The sequence below is a fragment of the Acanthopagrus latus genome, chromosome 16 (assembly GCF_904848185.1).
Source record: "Acanthopagrus latus isolate v.2019 chromosome 16, fAcaLat1.1, whole genome shotgun sequence".
NCBI classification, from domain to species: domain Eukaryota; kingdom Metazoa; phylum Chordata; class Actinopteri; order Spariformes; family Sparidae; genus Acanthopagrus; species Acanthopagrus latus.
In genome coordinates, this window is record NC_051054.1 from 17,417,976 (window position 1) to 17,435,600 (window position 17,625).

Consider the following 17,625-nt stretch of genomic DNA (forward strand, 5'->3'; position numbering starts at 1 on the left):
TATCTTTGTCATTTTCTCTCTCCCCCTCCCATCAGATAGTTGTGTGTGTGTGTGTGTGCGTGCTGACATGATGGTGCTGTCCCTGACCCTGGCCCTGCAGCGCTAGCAGCAGCAGCAGCAGCAGCAGAAGGGGTAACCTGACCCTCCTCCCATCTGTCTCCCCTGCTGCTCTCCCCTGCCAGCATAATGGAACCTCACCAGGAGGTACAGGTGCAACGGTTGCAGCACCTACTGGGTGCCCTGTGTTGCCTGGGTCACATAGAGACGCAAGAATAAGCACTTGACCGTAATTGGATCCCTAAAACTGTGTGTGAGAAAGGGTGAGAAAAGAAGCCCTAATGTTGGCTCATTTTCGCCCCGGCTCTGCGCTGTCATCATTGACTCTGAGGTGGTTTACAGCAGAACAGGCAGGGGCTGCTTGTCCCAGCCCCTGTGAGGCTGACACGCTCTGTCATTACCAGCAGATTGTATTATTCCGTGTGCCACACTGCTGGCTGTAGCATGTTCTCACACTTCACCCATCTCTCTTCCTTGGTGTAGTGTCAGTAAACCCTTTTTACACTAATTTTAAAAAGTTAGTGCTATTCCTTGTGGTCTTGGACAGGTGCAGAGAATCATGAGCTGGATACACACAAAAAAAGAGAGAGGTTTGGAAGTTACATTTCCAAGGAGACCATCAGTGATCATCCTTTAAACTCCAGGCTGACAGTCCCTTAATATGTCTGAGGTGACACAGTTGGAGGCCACCCGCTAACTTACAGCTGACTTAATGCTTTACATGTTCCTGAGGTCACACATGAAGCCAGTGAGTCTTAAATCACCACGAAACCAGCCAAAAAATAAATAAATAAATAAATTTAAAAAAAAAAACTAATCGAGCCGCATGAGTCGTCCAAAGCAGACAGATGTTTTACAGTCGCAGAGGTGAGCTGTGATCCAGCTCCAGCACCACCTCTTTGTCCTCCTGTCGTGTCCTGACACGGTATTAAGGAGGGAATTTATGATTAGGCCCTAAGTGCTTCTCTATGGCAGCGCAACGGCGTCTATTGAGCCACTGCAGCGATGATTTACTGCGAATCGGCCTGATGAACGGGGGGAGGGACGCGCCCGAGGGTGCATCTGAGGTTCCTGTTTCCTGCTGTGGAAGAAGTTCGCTCCGTTTTGGAGGGTGAGGAGTGAAGGCACCGGCGTCTGAAGGCGGACTTTGTCAAAACTTTCATGGCGTCACATTTGATTAACATCGGGAGGCCCGCAGAGCGCACTTCAGAGCGCTTCTCTAAACTCACCTGACCTTCAGTACATTTACTTTAAACTGCTCTTTCTCCTTTGGAAATCTCGATGTGGTATAGACACAGACTTGCTCCGATTTTTATTTCATTTTTTTCATGAAATAAGCGCCTAAATATATACAACTGCCTACTTATCGAATAAACTCGAGTGAAATGTAAAGATTTTTGGAAGAACGTAAAGTAAGCTGAAGAATCTTTTGAGGTTTTGATTTATGCACATGGTGGCATAAATGTTTCACTCTGAGTTCTAAAAAAAAAACTGTAAAATCAGAAGGGCCTTAGAAACATCTTATGAGGCCAAATCATATATTTTAAAGTACATCTCCCCTGCATGTATTCAGGTAAATGTCCTCTTGGCGTGTACTTATTATTTAATATCAGCCAATGACTTCCTCAAAGAGAACAAATTACCACAAAAAAAAAAAAATCTTGGATAATCAAGACTGAGATCAACAATGCTTTCTGAACTTACATATGTCCCACAATACAAAACTCCCTTTAGAAATGTGGTGATTTTTCATGAAGAAACTTTCATCAGTTTTCACTCCTCTGCTTCTGAAAAAAAGGGAAGCAAACCTCCAGACACACGAAGTCCTTTTGAAAATATTTTTATTTCGATAGACAACAACGATATACACATACAATCAAAGCGCTATAAAAGCCAACATTTAAGAAAAATAACTTGTCCTTAAAAAAGATTGCATCTAAGGTAAGAGCTTTACGTTTCTTTTTGTCTTTCTTTTTTTTTTGTTTCCTTTACAAGAGCTGTGGAGACTGAAGATTAAAACCCGACCCACGACAATTATCACAACTCATACAGTCAATTTGACAGATTCAAACAAAAATAACAAACAAAAAAAACAAACAAAAAAACAAACAAAAAAAAAAACATTTTGGCTATACGACATGTAAACTGCCAGAACGATTCACAGGAAAAAATCACAACAAACACAACAATAAGTTACATAAAATAATCAGAATAAATAAATAAATAAACATGATGAAAAATATTGCAACAATCTTCAATAATAATAACAACAATAATAATAATAATGATAATAAAATATGTGCCAGCATCTTAAATCAAAACAGTCTATGTTGACTTCTTTTAAGGCAGTTGTACAGCGGGATTTGGATGTGTATGTAGTCTATGTCGGACTAGGCTTATTCTTATACTAAAGGCATTTGTGGTTCTACTACACAGGGAATGCTTCACTCACTCTTTTCTTTTTTTCTTCTTCTCCCCCTGCCAATACAAAGTTGATAAGTTCCTGTCATTCACAAACTAGCGTAAAGCTACAGTGATAGAGCAATCACGGTCGGTGAATTGGGAAAAAAAAGGAGGCTCTGATCGGAGAAAAGGATTTCTGAGAATCTTTAAGACATTTCTTAGGTCTAGAAGCTATCATTGAACACGTGTGCTGTGCTAGAAAAATACCCTTTAACAGTCAAACTAACGCTTTGTATTTCTTTTTCTTTTTTTTTTCAACTTGATAAACTAGTTTGAGACGAGAAAATCTCAAAATAGGCCTATATGCAATTCAAATATAGAGAGAAGCATTCAACAATCACTGATTGGCATGGAAAAGACACCTCATTAAACACCACTGAAACATCAAACCGCCCTGCCTTTCATTGGCCTAAAGTTATGGCAGTGAGCATGACAACTTTTTTTTTATTTTGTTTTGTTTGTTTTTTTGTTTGTTTGTTTTTTGTTTGTTTTTGTTTTTTTACCCCAAAGCCACTTCTTTTTGTTTCTCTCTTCTTTTCTTTCGTTCTTTCTTTTCTTCTTCTTTTTTTTTTCTTTAAAGGCACGAGTTTTGCGTTGTCTTTCAGCAGGCGGGGCGCACGGGCATCTGGAGCAGGATCACCTGCCTGTTCTCCGAGGGGTGGCACTTGTTTATGTGCCTGGTGAGCCCCGGCGAGCTGTACAGGGTGGCGGGGCAGTATTTGCACGGGTAGATCTGGGAGGAGTGCATGAGGCGCAGGTGTCTCTCCTGGCCGGCCCTGCTGGTGAAACTCTCCCCGCACACCGGGCACAGCAGGCAGTCCACCGGGCTCAGATTGAGAGGGCTTTGGTTTGAGGCTTCCTCTGAGGATGAGGATGAGGATGAGGATGATGATGATGTTGTTGATGATGATGATGATGATGATGATGATGAGGATGGTGGTGGTGGTAGTGGTGCTGAAGAGGATGAGACCGGAGCTCGCTCTGCGGCGCGGTCGCTGGTTTGAAACCCGTGCTCCTCCAGCACCTTCTTTTGCAAGGCCTGGTGTCCCATGATGTGTTTTCTTAGGTATGCCTGCCGCTTGAACCTCTTCCCGCAGAACTGGCAGTCGTATGAGCCATCTTCAGAGCCCGACTCGGACAGACCTGGACTCGGGGTGTCTCTGTCACTCATGTCTTTGGCTTCGTCGGACACCGACTTGACACCCAGGGGTGGCATTTTGGCCATTTCGGGTTTGATGCCCGGCGCCGGTGACATCGCGGGTACGCCGGTGGTCCGCGGCTTGTGCCAGCGGCGGTGAGAGGCGAGGTTGGCGGGGCAGCTGAACATCTTGTCGCACTCGGGACACCGGTACTCGACCCTGACGATGCGGGAGCACTTGTGCTGAGCCAGGGAGAAGGGATCCGCGTACGCCTCCTTGCACAGCTGACACACAAACTCCCCCAAAGGCTTGTTCCCTCCAGCGGACTGGGCCCGCGGCTTCATCTCCACCGGCCCCTCTTTGATTTTGAGACCGAGCACGGGAGAAGTCGTCACCTCGTCCTCGAAGTTGAGTTTTCTAATGGCTTTGGGTTTCTTGGAGGCGGGTTTGGGCTTGCGCTCTGCGCCGTCAGCTGCGGGTCTTTTGGTACCGGCCCGGTTGCTCGGTGCCGGGAGGCTGCTGGTGGTGGTGCCGCTGCGGCTGCTGTTGCTGGTGCCGATTTTCAGGTCGACCGGGGCGTACATGAGATGGTCCAGGCCGGAGAGGGAGGCAGGTGTCGGGAATGACTCGGCAGAAATGGGCGAGCCTAAATTGAAACTTCTCTCGAAATATTCCCTGTCGTGCTCCTTGCTGATGGGCCGGGTGGGGCTGTAGAGGGCTTGGCACACCGCCTCTGGGTTGCCGAACTGCGCCGGCTTCTCCAGTCTTGGCACCGGCGCCTCAGCTGCTCTGAAATCCGGCGACGCTGCGGCGCGGTCCGGACTGGACGCCACGGACAGCGGCGGGGAGGGGTCCGCCTGATACGGAAAGGCAGCTGGGGTGGGCGGCTCGTGGAGGTCATCATCGTCAGACCGAGTCCTGTAGGAAACATGTGCAGATTTCTTGTTTCTTTTTACCAGGAATCCTTTGGGCATCTTGGCGAGTAACAGCGGAAAGGCACTTCGGGGAGGCGGGCGAAGTCTCGAGTATCCAGGTTTGTTAAAAATATGGCAACACTAGAAGCTTGTGGGACTTTATCTCCCCAGTATATCGATCCTTCTGTTGCTGAAATGTTTTCGTCTCCAAGGCATAGCTCCACTCTTTTTATGCCGGAATGATGCTATTGTTCTCGCCCCCCCCCAGTTGCAGCATCCCCGACCAATCGGATGCAACCAAGATCCCAGTGGATTTGATTGTGGGAGGGCTCAGAGCCCGGGCTTGGTGGATTTCGTTGGAGGATGTGCAGATAGCTTAGCAGATGTACTGGCGGTTTATTACATTAATGTGTGCGCTCAGCCCCTCCCCGACAGAGGCACACGCCGGGACCCTCCTCTTTTTACGGTCTGATGGGCCCCTATACAACTGCACACGTGCCACGGCTTTGTGGGCTCTCCTTTGGGGGGCCCCGGAGCTGCCAAAAGGAAATGTCCATCACTGCCACAATCATCACAATTTAGAATTGAGACGGAGGTTGAGACGAGCTTGGTTAAATCCAGCCCGAAGAGCTCTTCGACTTTCCATTTCTGCCGTGACACAATTTTTTTTGTTTTGTTTTGTTTTTTCAAAAAGACTCCTTCAATTCAGCGATCAGGTTATTATTTTGGTTTCTCTCCACAGGGTTCATTTATTTTCTTTGTCCATGCTCCAGCCTCTTTTACGCACGACCTTTACGCACGTTACTTAAACCCCCCAATAAACCAAATAAGGCGCTTTTTTTTTTACACAGACCTTTATTTTATTATGTCCTAAATAAACACCACAGAGGGAGCGTTTCTTTATTTTAGGGCACGTGTCTGTCTCGGTAGTTTAACTCGACATATAAATCAGACATCTCGCTGCATACATAAGTAATAAGAAGGCCCTCTGGTCTTTGTGCACAATAGCCACGTCTGCCCGTGCTTGGATATCCCTGTGTTTTTTTTTTCTTTCTTTCTTTTTTTTTTTTTTTTTTCGTTTGAAAGGCAAATTGACCTCTTAACTGTGAAACGGGACTCACGGCCAATCTGGCCCACAGCTAGACGCGTGCTGGGCGGAATCAGTGCTCCAGACAAAGAAGGCCGCAGCCGAGGCTTGTGGTGTAGAGAAAAAAAGAGAGAGAGAGAGAGAGAGAGAGAGAGACGCTGCACAGATATCCAGAGAAGCTGCTGCTGTTACTGGAGACAGTCTGGAAGTGTTGTTTGTACAGATATGTGCTGTCCTCAGGATGGCAATTGTAGCTTTTGTGGCCTTTTCTGCTTGAAGGAGCGTGAAAGCTTCAACTTTAAAGTTTTTAAACAGGTAAAGTATGTCGCACCATTCGTTATACATTCATAATTTATTAAACGAAAAGAAAAACAAATAATTTAAAGCCTCCTATCTGCATAACAAAAACAACTTTTTACGACTAATTCACGTGGCCTATATTCTTCCTCAGCTCCCCTATGGTTTTTCGCGCATACTTCATATATTTTTTGTGTGTGTGTCCCCTTTTTCCGTTTTAATGGCTAAATGTAGGCTGCAGTGCGCCACTTGGCAGAGAGCGCATTCTTCTTCCTTTCAGTCGGCAGACCAGGGAGGAATTAATCTCCATCGTCGTACATTGTCCCTCTCATTTGCATAAAGCTGCAGTATGACCAAGTCAAATAATTACACAATCGGCGCTGAGCCGCAGGCCTGCGCCTTCCCTTTCAATAGGCCCCTGTGTCACCGTTCCTTCTCACCTGCCTGAGAGCACACCGTTATCTTCGGGTCAAATGACACCTGTGATGAAACTTTTAAACAGATTCGTTAAAAGGATGTTGATAAATAGGCTGAAACTTTTCCACACTTTTATTCAGTGACTCAGATTTTTAGCGTTCACAGATAATCACACTCCTCCTGTAAAGTTTGGGACCCTGAACGTCACCTAATCCTCGTTGGTGACGCGCTTAAGTGCGGGTCTAAACGACAGCTGTTGTGAAAACTCGCCCCGGCCCTGTTACTTGTTGACTATTAGTCGTGGTTTGTTGGGACGACACGCTTTGATGGCATTTTAACGAGTTCCTCTTTTTTCCCCCCGTGATCGTGTCTGTGGGGCGCGTGGGCCGGCGTGCTCGGCTCCGTGGCTGCGCCGACGCATGCGCGTGTTTGATCAGCGGCGCGTGCTGCCCTGGCGGACGGGAAGCATAGGCGCCTAATTAGCATACAGCTGCAGCCGGCGCAGCTACACCCTGCTCAGCCCCGGCACATGCTATAGGACTTTAAATGCTGCTCTCTTTTTAACTCTTGCGTTTAGGCGACGCTGTCAATGCAGTTACTCAGAATGTAAGATGAAAGCTGAAAATGTATGAATGAGTCACGTTTTTAAAAATGTTTTTCGAATCCTGTTTCTTGACAATAGGGCTTAATTATGTTATTTCTATGTTTTTATTTGCAGATAGTCACTTTAAAGGTGCTTTGCGGAAGCAATTTTGATCAGAAGAGACTGTTCATGCCTATACAAACCGCTGAAAACAAACTTGTTTTGTTTTGTCATGAAACAAACTGAATTTACAGCACAACACAATTTCCTCCTGTTTTACTTTGACTATATTTGGCGGACCCTGCCACCTTTCTAGATTCAAACAGTATCTGGGGAAGTTTTTTTCTTCTGAGAACAGCTTGTTCATGATGTCATGGAGAAAAAAAAATCTGAGTTTGTATTATTACCTTATTAGTGGTGTAAATGTTAAAATTTGAGACATAGAGTTTTAATTTCTTCTCCAAAACTTCATAGCGCCGCTCTGTAATGAACTCCGGCTGTTGTAGGCCGGACTGTTCATGACTCAACTGTTAATCTTAAAGTTTGAGTTGAGAATGAACACATTTATGAGCTTCTGGCCCTCAAGCTTAGTTCTTACTTCATTGCACCACCTACAGGATGAAGAATTAATGCTGAGAACCGACAGACAGTTTACCTCCAGTGCCCAAAGCGCCGCACTCAAATCTGTTCGCAGGCATCTCACCATGATGCTTCTTGTCAAACATTTACTGAGATGCCAAGGGAGCCGCGGACCAGCGTGGTTGTTTTAACAGAGATTAGATTACCCTTATTCTCACTACGCATGTACAGAAAACCTGTACTCCCCACATGAATGATTGGCTCTGTGTGCTTCCCCTAAACCCAAGCCAATTTGAAAGTGCAATAGGACATGACTGTAATTGGTGCCCACAACATGGCCACCTTCAATGCATTGTCAATCAATTATTGTAATGGATTAGCTGAGGTCCTATTCTGGCTGCTTGTAATCTGATAGAGGGCTCTTTCAGCACCATGGAGAGAGCCAGCGAGGGACCCAGATTTAATCAGGCTGGCGGTGGACACAGCACAGCCTCGGCTTTAGCCTTTGTCCCCGAAACTGAGAGCAGGCAGTCACCGCCAAGAGAACAATGACGTGGTAGAACAAAAGTGCCAGAGTTTAATGAAGTGATTGTTTTTTAAATATAGTTCCATTCATATATGTATATTTATATACATATATTTATATATGTATTTATATACAGTTCAGTCCTTCCTTATTCATCAATTGTTTTCTATCTGTTTATAAATGTGTATACACTTATTTCTGAATTAATATGCATGTGCTCATATTACTTAGTTTTCTCCACTGTGGTTAAAGGGATATTATGTAGTTTTGGTGAAGAAATCCACACTTTATTGTTTCCATAGCTGAATGGATAAGTTGTTCTCAGAGGAAAGGAAGGTGCCTAGTACACTGGCAGGGTCCGCCAAATATAAACAAAGTCCAACAGATCTGAAATTTTGATGAGTTTGTTTATTCAGTTTATCAAGTCATGAAAACGAGGCTTTTTTATTATTTTGTGTGTTGAGGCATAAAACAAATCAGTCAATGTAGATCTTTGTCTTCTGATAAAAATGTCTTCCCCAAAACTACATAGTGCACCTTTAACTATAATATACCTGTTGTTGTTGTTGATGCTGTTTTTTTTTATGAACAAACCGCCTCTGATGCTAGATTTTGCTGTTTTTAGGACAAGGGTTGTTACTAATGAACATGTTAATTGGCTTTGACCAGTTTACACAGCCAGCAGGATGTCCTGATACATTTGCTTTAATGTACATACATGGAAAATTATGTTTAAATACATTTCCCTGTCATTTCCAAAGAAAGGAGAAGTTTCAGTGCAGTTACAGGACTCTACCCTGATGAGAGTTTATGGAATCAAGGCGTTTTCTGCTCTTTATTGAAATAATAATTGTACCTGTTGATTCCCAGTGACTGATTTCTCATTGAAGAACTGGAGAACCATCTGTAGGCAATCTCAGGGAAGCCAGCATGTCACTTAGAAACAGCAAGTCAACCTGCACTTGTAAAGAGTGACTATAGTGAGGGGTTTCTGGGGAAAAAGTCAGACTGTAGTATCCAGAAGATCAATGAGGAAATTGCCTGTTTGGCCATGAGAGCAACACGGAGGTCACTGTCTAGACTTTAAAGTGTACTTTAGAAGGATGCCCACGAGACCAGGCTACTGTGAAAAGCGCTGCAAAGTGGTACGGCTCTAAGCTTAATACTAATGGACCTCGGTGTTGACGTGGAATGTCCCTGATGTCATCTGTACTTTTGACAGTGATGCTGATGACTCTTTGAGGACAAGGACAGATGTTTGTGGGCTTTCAGGTTATTTCTGAAAAGGTTCTTTGACTATTATATATATTTTATCCCACAGTGCATCTTTAGAGTGGGATTATTTTATATCCACTTTAAAGTAAGTATGAGGGAAAACCCTTAGATGCTTTGTTTGGTGATATCTAATGTGTGTCTACAGACGTATGAACAAAGGGCTTCAAAGGGACAACACCAGCTTTCTTTTCTTTTCCTCATACAGAGCCTCTTATTAAAAAACGAGGTCTTCCTGCATATCACTCGCTTGCAGTCCCAGGGGCATGTTTAGCTCTAATTTACTCATCAAAAACATCAGAGTGTCTCTCAATAATCTCTGCAGTCCATTGGCTGTTTGAGGTGGAGTCCCCTGTCAGAAAGCATGCCCTGGAATGTTAAACACTAATTCACCTCTGAGCTCTGGAGGTGGATAAAGTGATTGTTCTATCTGGGAGCTGATTAAAACAGCTCTGGCCCCGTTCCCCCCTCTGCGTTCACCTCTGACGTACGCCACATTCATTTCTGTATTCATGAGCGGATGAGAAAGTGCAGGCAGAGCGCCTGCCGTATTACAGATAATAAGGCCAGCGGGCTCCACATTCGCTGCCACAGGTTTCCCTCTGCCCCGGCTCATTCAATTACTTCACAAGAGTCCTCTGAGGCACAGCTGCACTATGGGGGTGAAGAGGAGTAAATTGAGGTACATTCATGTAGACACACACACACACACACACACACACACATACACACACGTACACATCTCGCAGATACAAAGAAGTGGAGGAGGCACACACGCTGCAGCACGAGAAGCCAGCTTACTGACAGGCATTAAGCTTAGCAGGTAATGCATGCCTCATGCAAGTACACAACAAAAACGGTCCACTCTCTGTGGCTCCCCGGCCGACTGCAGATTGTAATGATATTGATAATGACTCCATGTAAGAAAAATGAAATCAAGGCCATTGCTCATAGACTCCATATATGAGGTCACCATTATCTTGATGAGAGTGTAGACAGCAGCTGTATCATCTAGGAGCATGATAGATGGCCTCTGGCAGACCTAATGGGCCATATCCTTTATCTATTGACACATGGAGCTACACATTGGTTGCTCCTTCATAGCCCTGAACTGTTAGTCAGCTTATCTCACTTATTAATGCATTAAGACTCATCTAGAAATCTCCGTTAACTACATAACTGTCCCATTTCTTGAATTAATGCTCACAGTGTTGTATGTTAAACAATAGCTCTAAATGTGGAAGGTCCATAGAAGTTATCTCTCCAGGGAAGACTGGTTGCTGTCCATGGTACTGAATTTCTGAGCTCGGGTTTACAGTGGCAGCTGCCTTTTAGTGCCCAGGGCTCTATAAAGCATGCACAGGGCCACTGGGAAATAAAAGTTAATGCCTATTTATCAGTGGCTTTAAGTGCCTGAGTGATGAGAGCAAACGAAATGAACATGCACAGTTTTATTCTTGCTTTGAAATGACAGCCAAAGATTTGCACACGCATTCTACATTCTTGATATTTTCTTGAATTTTCAAATGTTACTAATGTTTTATTTTGGTTTGAAAATGAAAATGATAGTTCTTCATTTGGTAACACCTTATGTTTTTGTCCTCTAATGAGTGCCAGTGAATAGGTATTAAGGGTTATTTATAATCTTGATAAGGCACTGTGCTCGCCTGAAATCTGGTAGGTGCAAAAAGAGTCAAAGTAAACGTGCATAAACATATATGATGCTATTATCAACACTTACATAGTCTTATTAAGACACAGTATTATTAATAAGCATCTTATTAGGCCCTTATAACGTATTGACTAAGAAGGACTAAGGAGTCCTATTGAAGTCCTGCTTAAAACAGATAAAGGGCAGCATATCACCAGAATAACAGCTAACTTCTGCTAATTGTAGCTAATGTAAGCTTGTTATCTCAGTTAGCTGTGCAGCTAGCAGTCCAGACTGGGAGCTCGAAGCACCGTGACAGTGTTTGTCTTCACACTGCTAGCAAAGGAGCTTTAGAGCCGTATGGGACTAGAGTAGATATCAGTAGATACCTGTGCAGCACAATATGTAGGTACCTTTAGGTCAAAACTGTTATTCTAAACATTGGGTCTATAATTTAGTTTAGTTTTGAATGTTTTCAACTAGAATCCTTACATAGTGCACCTTTAAGGCATTACATTCATGTCTGTAGCTATTGCAGGAACTTAGCTTTAGCTTAGCACAAAGACTGGAACCAATAGCTGGCTCTGTCCAAAGCTAAGAAATATACCCCTACCAGCACCTCTAAAAATTAAACAACTAAATGTTATGTCTTAATTAGCTAGTTTTTAGTGAAAGGAAAGTGTGGTTGTGTTTACAGAGGTAGGCTAGCTGTTTTCCCCTGCTTCCAGTATATATGCTAAGCTAAGCTAACCAGCTGCTGGCTCCAGCTAGGCTAAATATTTACCACACAGACAGGAGAGTCCTATCGTTTTGCTCATTTAACTCTCAGCAAGAAGGGGACTAAGCATGCTTCCCAAAATGTTGAACTATTTGTTAAATGTCGAGAGATTACTGTGGAGTCCCTTCAGCGTGTGGCAAACCTGTTTTATGCTCATTCATGTCTGCCTGCTGATGGCTGTTTTCCACAGGGATCAGTCAGAGTCAGAGAAAAATATGAAAAATGCGCGTGTCAAGTATCTAAGTACATCGTTAACATATGTACATTGAGAGAAAAACCTTTTGTTGACCTTTTACTTTGGAATGCCATATTTTCCAAACTAAGGATTCGTAGAATTTACACACTCTTCATTAAATGGCATAATTTGCATTCATTTGTAATTGTGCTGCTTGCTTGATTATTAAATGATCACCCTAATTAGGGAGCATAATGGGGTTAATCAGACTCTGCTCATCACACTTATTATTATTCCTGCAAAAAATGAAGGAAAAAGATACAGTACTTGATTAATTATATCAGCCTTTTCATCAGCTGGGCTACCATTCCCCCCCCTCTGAAATTAATATCATGTTGTAAATGGAAGGAAGGAGCTGGCCGGACATAGACAGATGAAAGATTTCACTCAAATTAATTAAGCACTAATTATGCGGTGGGAGTTGGGAGCAGTTTGCATAATGAGCTCTATCAAAAGAGATCAGTCATGGAGAGGAGCTGTAGAGTTTCTATACAGCCCTCAGATGATACACAGACACCACTGCATGGCATGAAGAGGGCTGCCACAGAAGTGGGAAGAGGGTTAAAGCACTTCGACGCTTGAGTCGTGAGGTTGAGGAGTGTTTTGTTTGGGTTGTCAACATGGTGCGAACCGGAAGCTTCCTCACTTGTTTTGTGCCACAAATGTAGATTCCCCCGTGCTTACTCAAAGATATTACCTCTGTCCTGGGGCTGTGTGTGTATCTTTTTTTTTTTTTTTCCCCTCTCTCGGCTTAAGAATCAGATAATGAATTCCCTGCTCCAGCAAAAGGCATTAAGAACAAAATGTCCGTTTAAATTCGGGCTAATCACAAACAACCTGCATCCATACTCCAGGGAGCTTTAAAGACCCTAATCACCTCTCGCTCCAATTCTTGCGGTGTTCAGTTATTGTTGATCAGGGACTATACTGCGGCTATCTATTTAGACAATGGGAATAAGGATTAAACAGACAGAACTCTCCACGTCTCAGTCGTCTGTTTAATCACAGCCACTGTGTAGTGTATGGAGTTACTTGAACTGATTTGTGCCACAGCAGCAGCAATCATGCATAGTCTAATCAGGGCGCACAGCCCGGTACTGCCCTTCAAGGTCTCCGAGTGGAATTACAAAGACTATGATTAGTTAATCAAATGAAGAACCCAATGTCCTTTCTTTATTTGTGTATACACCTTATCTAAATGGAAATTGTATAGCTGAGGCACTTCCAGAAGGACACATCTACATGTGAATGATCCTCCTTGAGCCCTTTGCAGTGAATGCAGAATAAGATCTTTCACTCCCAATCATCGTGTTATGGCATCGTGGAGACTTTTACATGTCTGAATGATATTTGTTGTCAATGCTCATGTGAATGATGCAATCACTTAGACTGTTGTGAAGTAAATCAGGAAGCACTAGACAGCAACTCTTCAAATACACATGATGATGTGAGGCACAATGTCAAGAATGTATCATTTCGAGAGCGGAGAAAGAAGGAAAGCAGTAAGGCGTTGGAAGTAAGACAGCGTATAGTGCATAAATAAATACAATCAAATGTGCAGAAGGTCACTATACATGTATCAGGGTGTAACAGATGTTTTTTCCTCCTGTGTCTCCAAGTGGCTCCATACTGAATATGTAGGGCCTATATTATGGGTCTTATGGCATCCCTAAACACTTAGCAAATAGCCCTAGTTCACTGAGGTTAAATATGAATTATAATTTAATTCTTAAACAGTTTCCCCACAAAGAAAGAAAAAAAGAAAGTAAGGATAAAAGAAACTACATTTGAAAAACTCAACACCATTGTGTTTTTTGCAGAAATTATGACCTAGTTACTCAAAATAATCAACAAACCTTCTTGTGAGTTTCATGTGGGAAACATTTTCCATCTGTATCACTGTGCAGAAAGAAGCGTGCAACTGCAAGAGTACATGGACGAGAGGTTATTTAATTTTACACCGAAAAGAGTGCGATGATTACATATCACACGTTGACAAGCACAAGCCTCTCGTCCGTTGGTAGACGCACACTTCCTTCTGAGCGTTAACACAATGTGGTCTAGAAATACGACAGGTCTCTCATGAAATGGCTTACAACAAGGTCTGTGGATTATCTTAAATAACTGGGTCAAGATTTATGGAAAGTGACATCTAGCTGAGCTTAGCTAGGCTACTTTTTTTTTATTAAAATAGATTTCATAAAAACTGAGAGAAGGCATTCATCACAGAGCTGTTTCTAATTGACTACACTTTCTGTTTTAAACTGCATGGTGACCCACCTGGTTTATTTAAGTTAATGTCAAAAGGAGCTTCAGTTGACGGTTAACATTATAGGGTTGGCTAGCCGACAGTTAGTTTGCTACGGAATGATATTTGATGGACATCTAGCTGACACGTCGGCCATCATCTGATTCATGCACGTAGCTAAAATTGAAACGCTCATGCTAAAGAAGCAGACTGGTTGAAGTGCAGAGATGTCCTAATAAAAAAAGAGTGCTGTCATCTTGGGTTAGCCAAAATTAGATTATCACAAAGCCTTGGCAAAGCTCTGCGAAATGGCTCTCCATTCCAGTCGACCATAAACATAAGAAGTTCTATTTTCTGGACAGATCTATTTTGTGGCAAGAGGTTTCATTTATGGGACGGATCACTCTAAACGTTTGATGAGCGGCAGAAGACAACACAGAGATGCTCCATAAGGCAAATTGTACTTTTTTTTCCCTTTTTTTTGCATTAAAGCAAACCTTTCTCTACCACGCGTCCGTCTGTCAGACATGCTGTTAGACATTGTGACTGTTGTTCCTAAAGAGAAAAGAATTTTCCTCCATCGCATTGTGATAACTTCCTTCCAAGGGGCGGCAGACTTGACCTGCTCACTCCTCCTAGAATCTCCTCCATTATTTGTCAGTGACAGCAGCCCTTTGGATGGGTGGGGGCCTCCATGAAAGGTACAGGGTCGTGGATGTCCCAATCCATCTCTGTCTCCCAAGCGATTGATTGTGATTTAGTGTGTGGGGCAGGAGTTGGTGGGGTTCCATTCTGATGAGCGATAGGTGGGAACCCTTTGACACCCAGCACATGGCAAGCAGAGGCAGGGCTCTGAAGAGGGGTCAGAGGCAGCTGGTGGGGGTAACTGGGGTGTTGGATGGAGGAAATGGGGGAGTTGCATTGATCACAAGATAGAAGGTGTCAGAGATCCAGGACAAAGCCCCCCAACGAACCGCCTGAGTCTATCACTTAGCCCATCCATCACCCGTCCAGCTTTGTGGTTAGCATAACGGTCGCTAACTAATCGTTTCATCATCAGGGGATAATGGACATAACAGTGAATACAGAGTGGCTGTGCCATATAGAGTGGCTAAATGCCAGCTGGTTGAAATGAGTAGATAATCCTGACTGAAATATGAATGATGCTAATATCTCAAATGGAGCTTTGCATCAGAGGTTTAGCTCCAGGAGGCGCACGTTTGTTTGAACATCAGTTAATGGTTACACATGAGCGTACAATGGAGTTGGCTGGATGCTCTGATCAGCTTCCTTTACTTTTTAATTCTGAATGAAGATAGCATGAATCTGAGGGGATTCCCCCCGTATTGTGCTCCGGGGAAACTCAGAGGAGATGTCGGCCCTGATTAGGAGAATCAAAACTTGTCTAGTGTGAAGAAGATGTGCTTGATTTCCTGTCAGCTGCTCTAATTTCCCAGTTCTCCTCTAAAAATCACACGACTTCAGTTATGAATAATAAACGATATCTGACTGGAAATCAGAGGGTAATGGCTTATAGTTAGAAAATAATGTAATCTTTAAATCTCAATACTCAGGAGCAAAGTTCAGAGAGAGTACACTACCCGGTTCGGTGTGCAGGCTGTCCTTGGAAGGATGTTAAGCCTGGACTCAGCCTCGCATCAGTGGGCTGCTCGGGCAGCTTAACTCCATGATCAACCTTCGAGGCTTCCTTCAGGCCAGATCTTAAAATTAGAAGATTGGTTATATGTGGAATTATGTGGAAATATGATGTGTAATGGTGGATTTCTTCACAACAAGGGCTGTTACAATATATAGTTATTATTATTATTTTTATTTATTATATTTAAATCATACCAAATAAAGCCTGTCATGAATTCTACATGCAGCATCACTATTGTGAGGGTGTGCAGTGACTAAAGGCCGGCATATTGTCAATCACAGGAAGTTGTGTCAGCCAGGTGGATGTGTAGGCAGTAACCTGATCTGTTGTTGACAGAACAGGGACAGGTGCTCCAGTCAAACTAATCCATACATGCATGCTAGAGTCTGGGTCATCCATTAAGGCAGATTGATTCAAAGCTTTAAAAGACCTCAACAATCCCAGGCCTGGCCTTACCTCTGCTGTTGCCATGATAATTGCAGTAATGCAAGCTGGCCTGCATTTGAAAAGGAAAGGAATTTTCAGTGTTTGCCCAACTAATGCTGGAAACATTTTGTCACACAAGGGACGAGGGAAATGATGGCTGAACTTTATGAAGGGAACATTGAATAGCTGGGCAGTTTGGCATTTGAATTTTTAGATACACAAAAAAGAGGCTTTATTTAACTAAAAAGACATTCTGTATGTGGGGTTCAGGGAGGTTTGACAGTAGTGGGTATTGAGAGGATATGTGTGGGGACAATTCATATTAAAGCTTTGTGTAAAAAAAAAAAAAAGAAAGAAAGAAAAAAAAAACATATAAACTAGAATTCACCTTGATTAATTTATTATCAAACCCACTCCCACAAGGCTCCAAATGCCAAATAAAGGTTTACAGGCAGAGGCCAGACATCTGCTGCTCTCGGATTGGTTGACAAGCCAGCAGCAGTCTCACCTGTTATCCACAGCCCAGTGCATGGTAAACACCCTCAGTCAGAGCTGCGGGGAGAAGGAGCCCATCTGGCCAGCAGCATTAACAACCAGCTCTTTAACAATGGCTTCCAGGAAAAGGAGAAGGGCACAACAGGCTATATCAGCCAATAAAAACAGGCTATGCATGACATTTAGCGCCTGATGTGGGGCTTAGCTGCATACAGGTTACCTACTGTCCGCAGCAGCCCCTGGCAATAAAACAAAAGGCAATCTCACAGAGCGGAGGGGATACTGTGTGTAAAGCTGCCCTGTTTCAGCTCTTGATCTCATAATTTGTGTGTAAAGATGCAGAGAGGGCATTAAGTTAGAGAGCATGTAGGGAGTCGTCTTCAGGATGCTTTCATATAAACATGAAGCAAATAAATGGGCAATGCCTTCAGTTATGCAAACACCATTATCCTCAACTCCTCATCCCAAGCAAGGGAGCACAATGACAGCTCATTTTCTTTTGTGGAGATTAGCTTTTTTTGTGAGGGATGTAAATAAGAGAAATGAGAGTGCGGCGTTCAAAGATGTAGCTGTCAAAGTGAAAGCGCAGTCACTGGAGAGCAGTGGCTATTTGACCAAACAGTGCCATCTTGTGCTCAGTAGTTTCACTCATAATGCCAGAATATGGAAGAAAGAAAAACAGATAGTCATAATTCGCAACAAAATAACAACTTATCTGTTGTTAATTTGACTATTTCATAGATATTGTGCACTTGAACCATTTTCTAACTGTCCTCCTAGTTTTGCTCACTTTTCACC

At 43.3% G+C, this 17,625-nt stretch overlaps 1 protein-coding gene across 1 annotated transcript; it reads right to left on the reverse strand.

Moving 5' to 3' along the window:
• Positions 1-1,881: 1,881 nt before the first annotated feature.
• insm1b (insulinoma-associated 1b) lies at positions 1,882-4,970 on the reverse strand. The gene has a single exon (XM_037125114.1). The coding sequence runs from the start codon at positions 4,631-4,633 to the stop codon at positions 3,122-3,124; it is 1,512 nt and encodes a 503-aa protein (XP_036981009.1). The 5' UTR covers positions 4,634-4,970; the 3' UTR covers positions 1,882-3,121.
• Between the last annotated feature and the right edge of the window lie 12,655 nt (positions 4,971-17,625).

Excerpts from the sequence above, each read along its gene's own strand:
- insm1b (XM_037125114.1), bottom strand. The coding sequence starts at position 4,633 with ATGCCCAAAGGATTCCTGGTAAAAAGAAACAAGAAATCTGCACATGTT.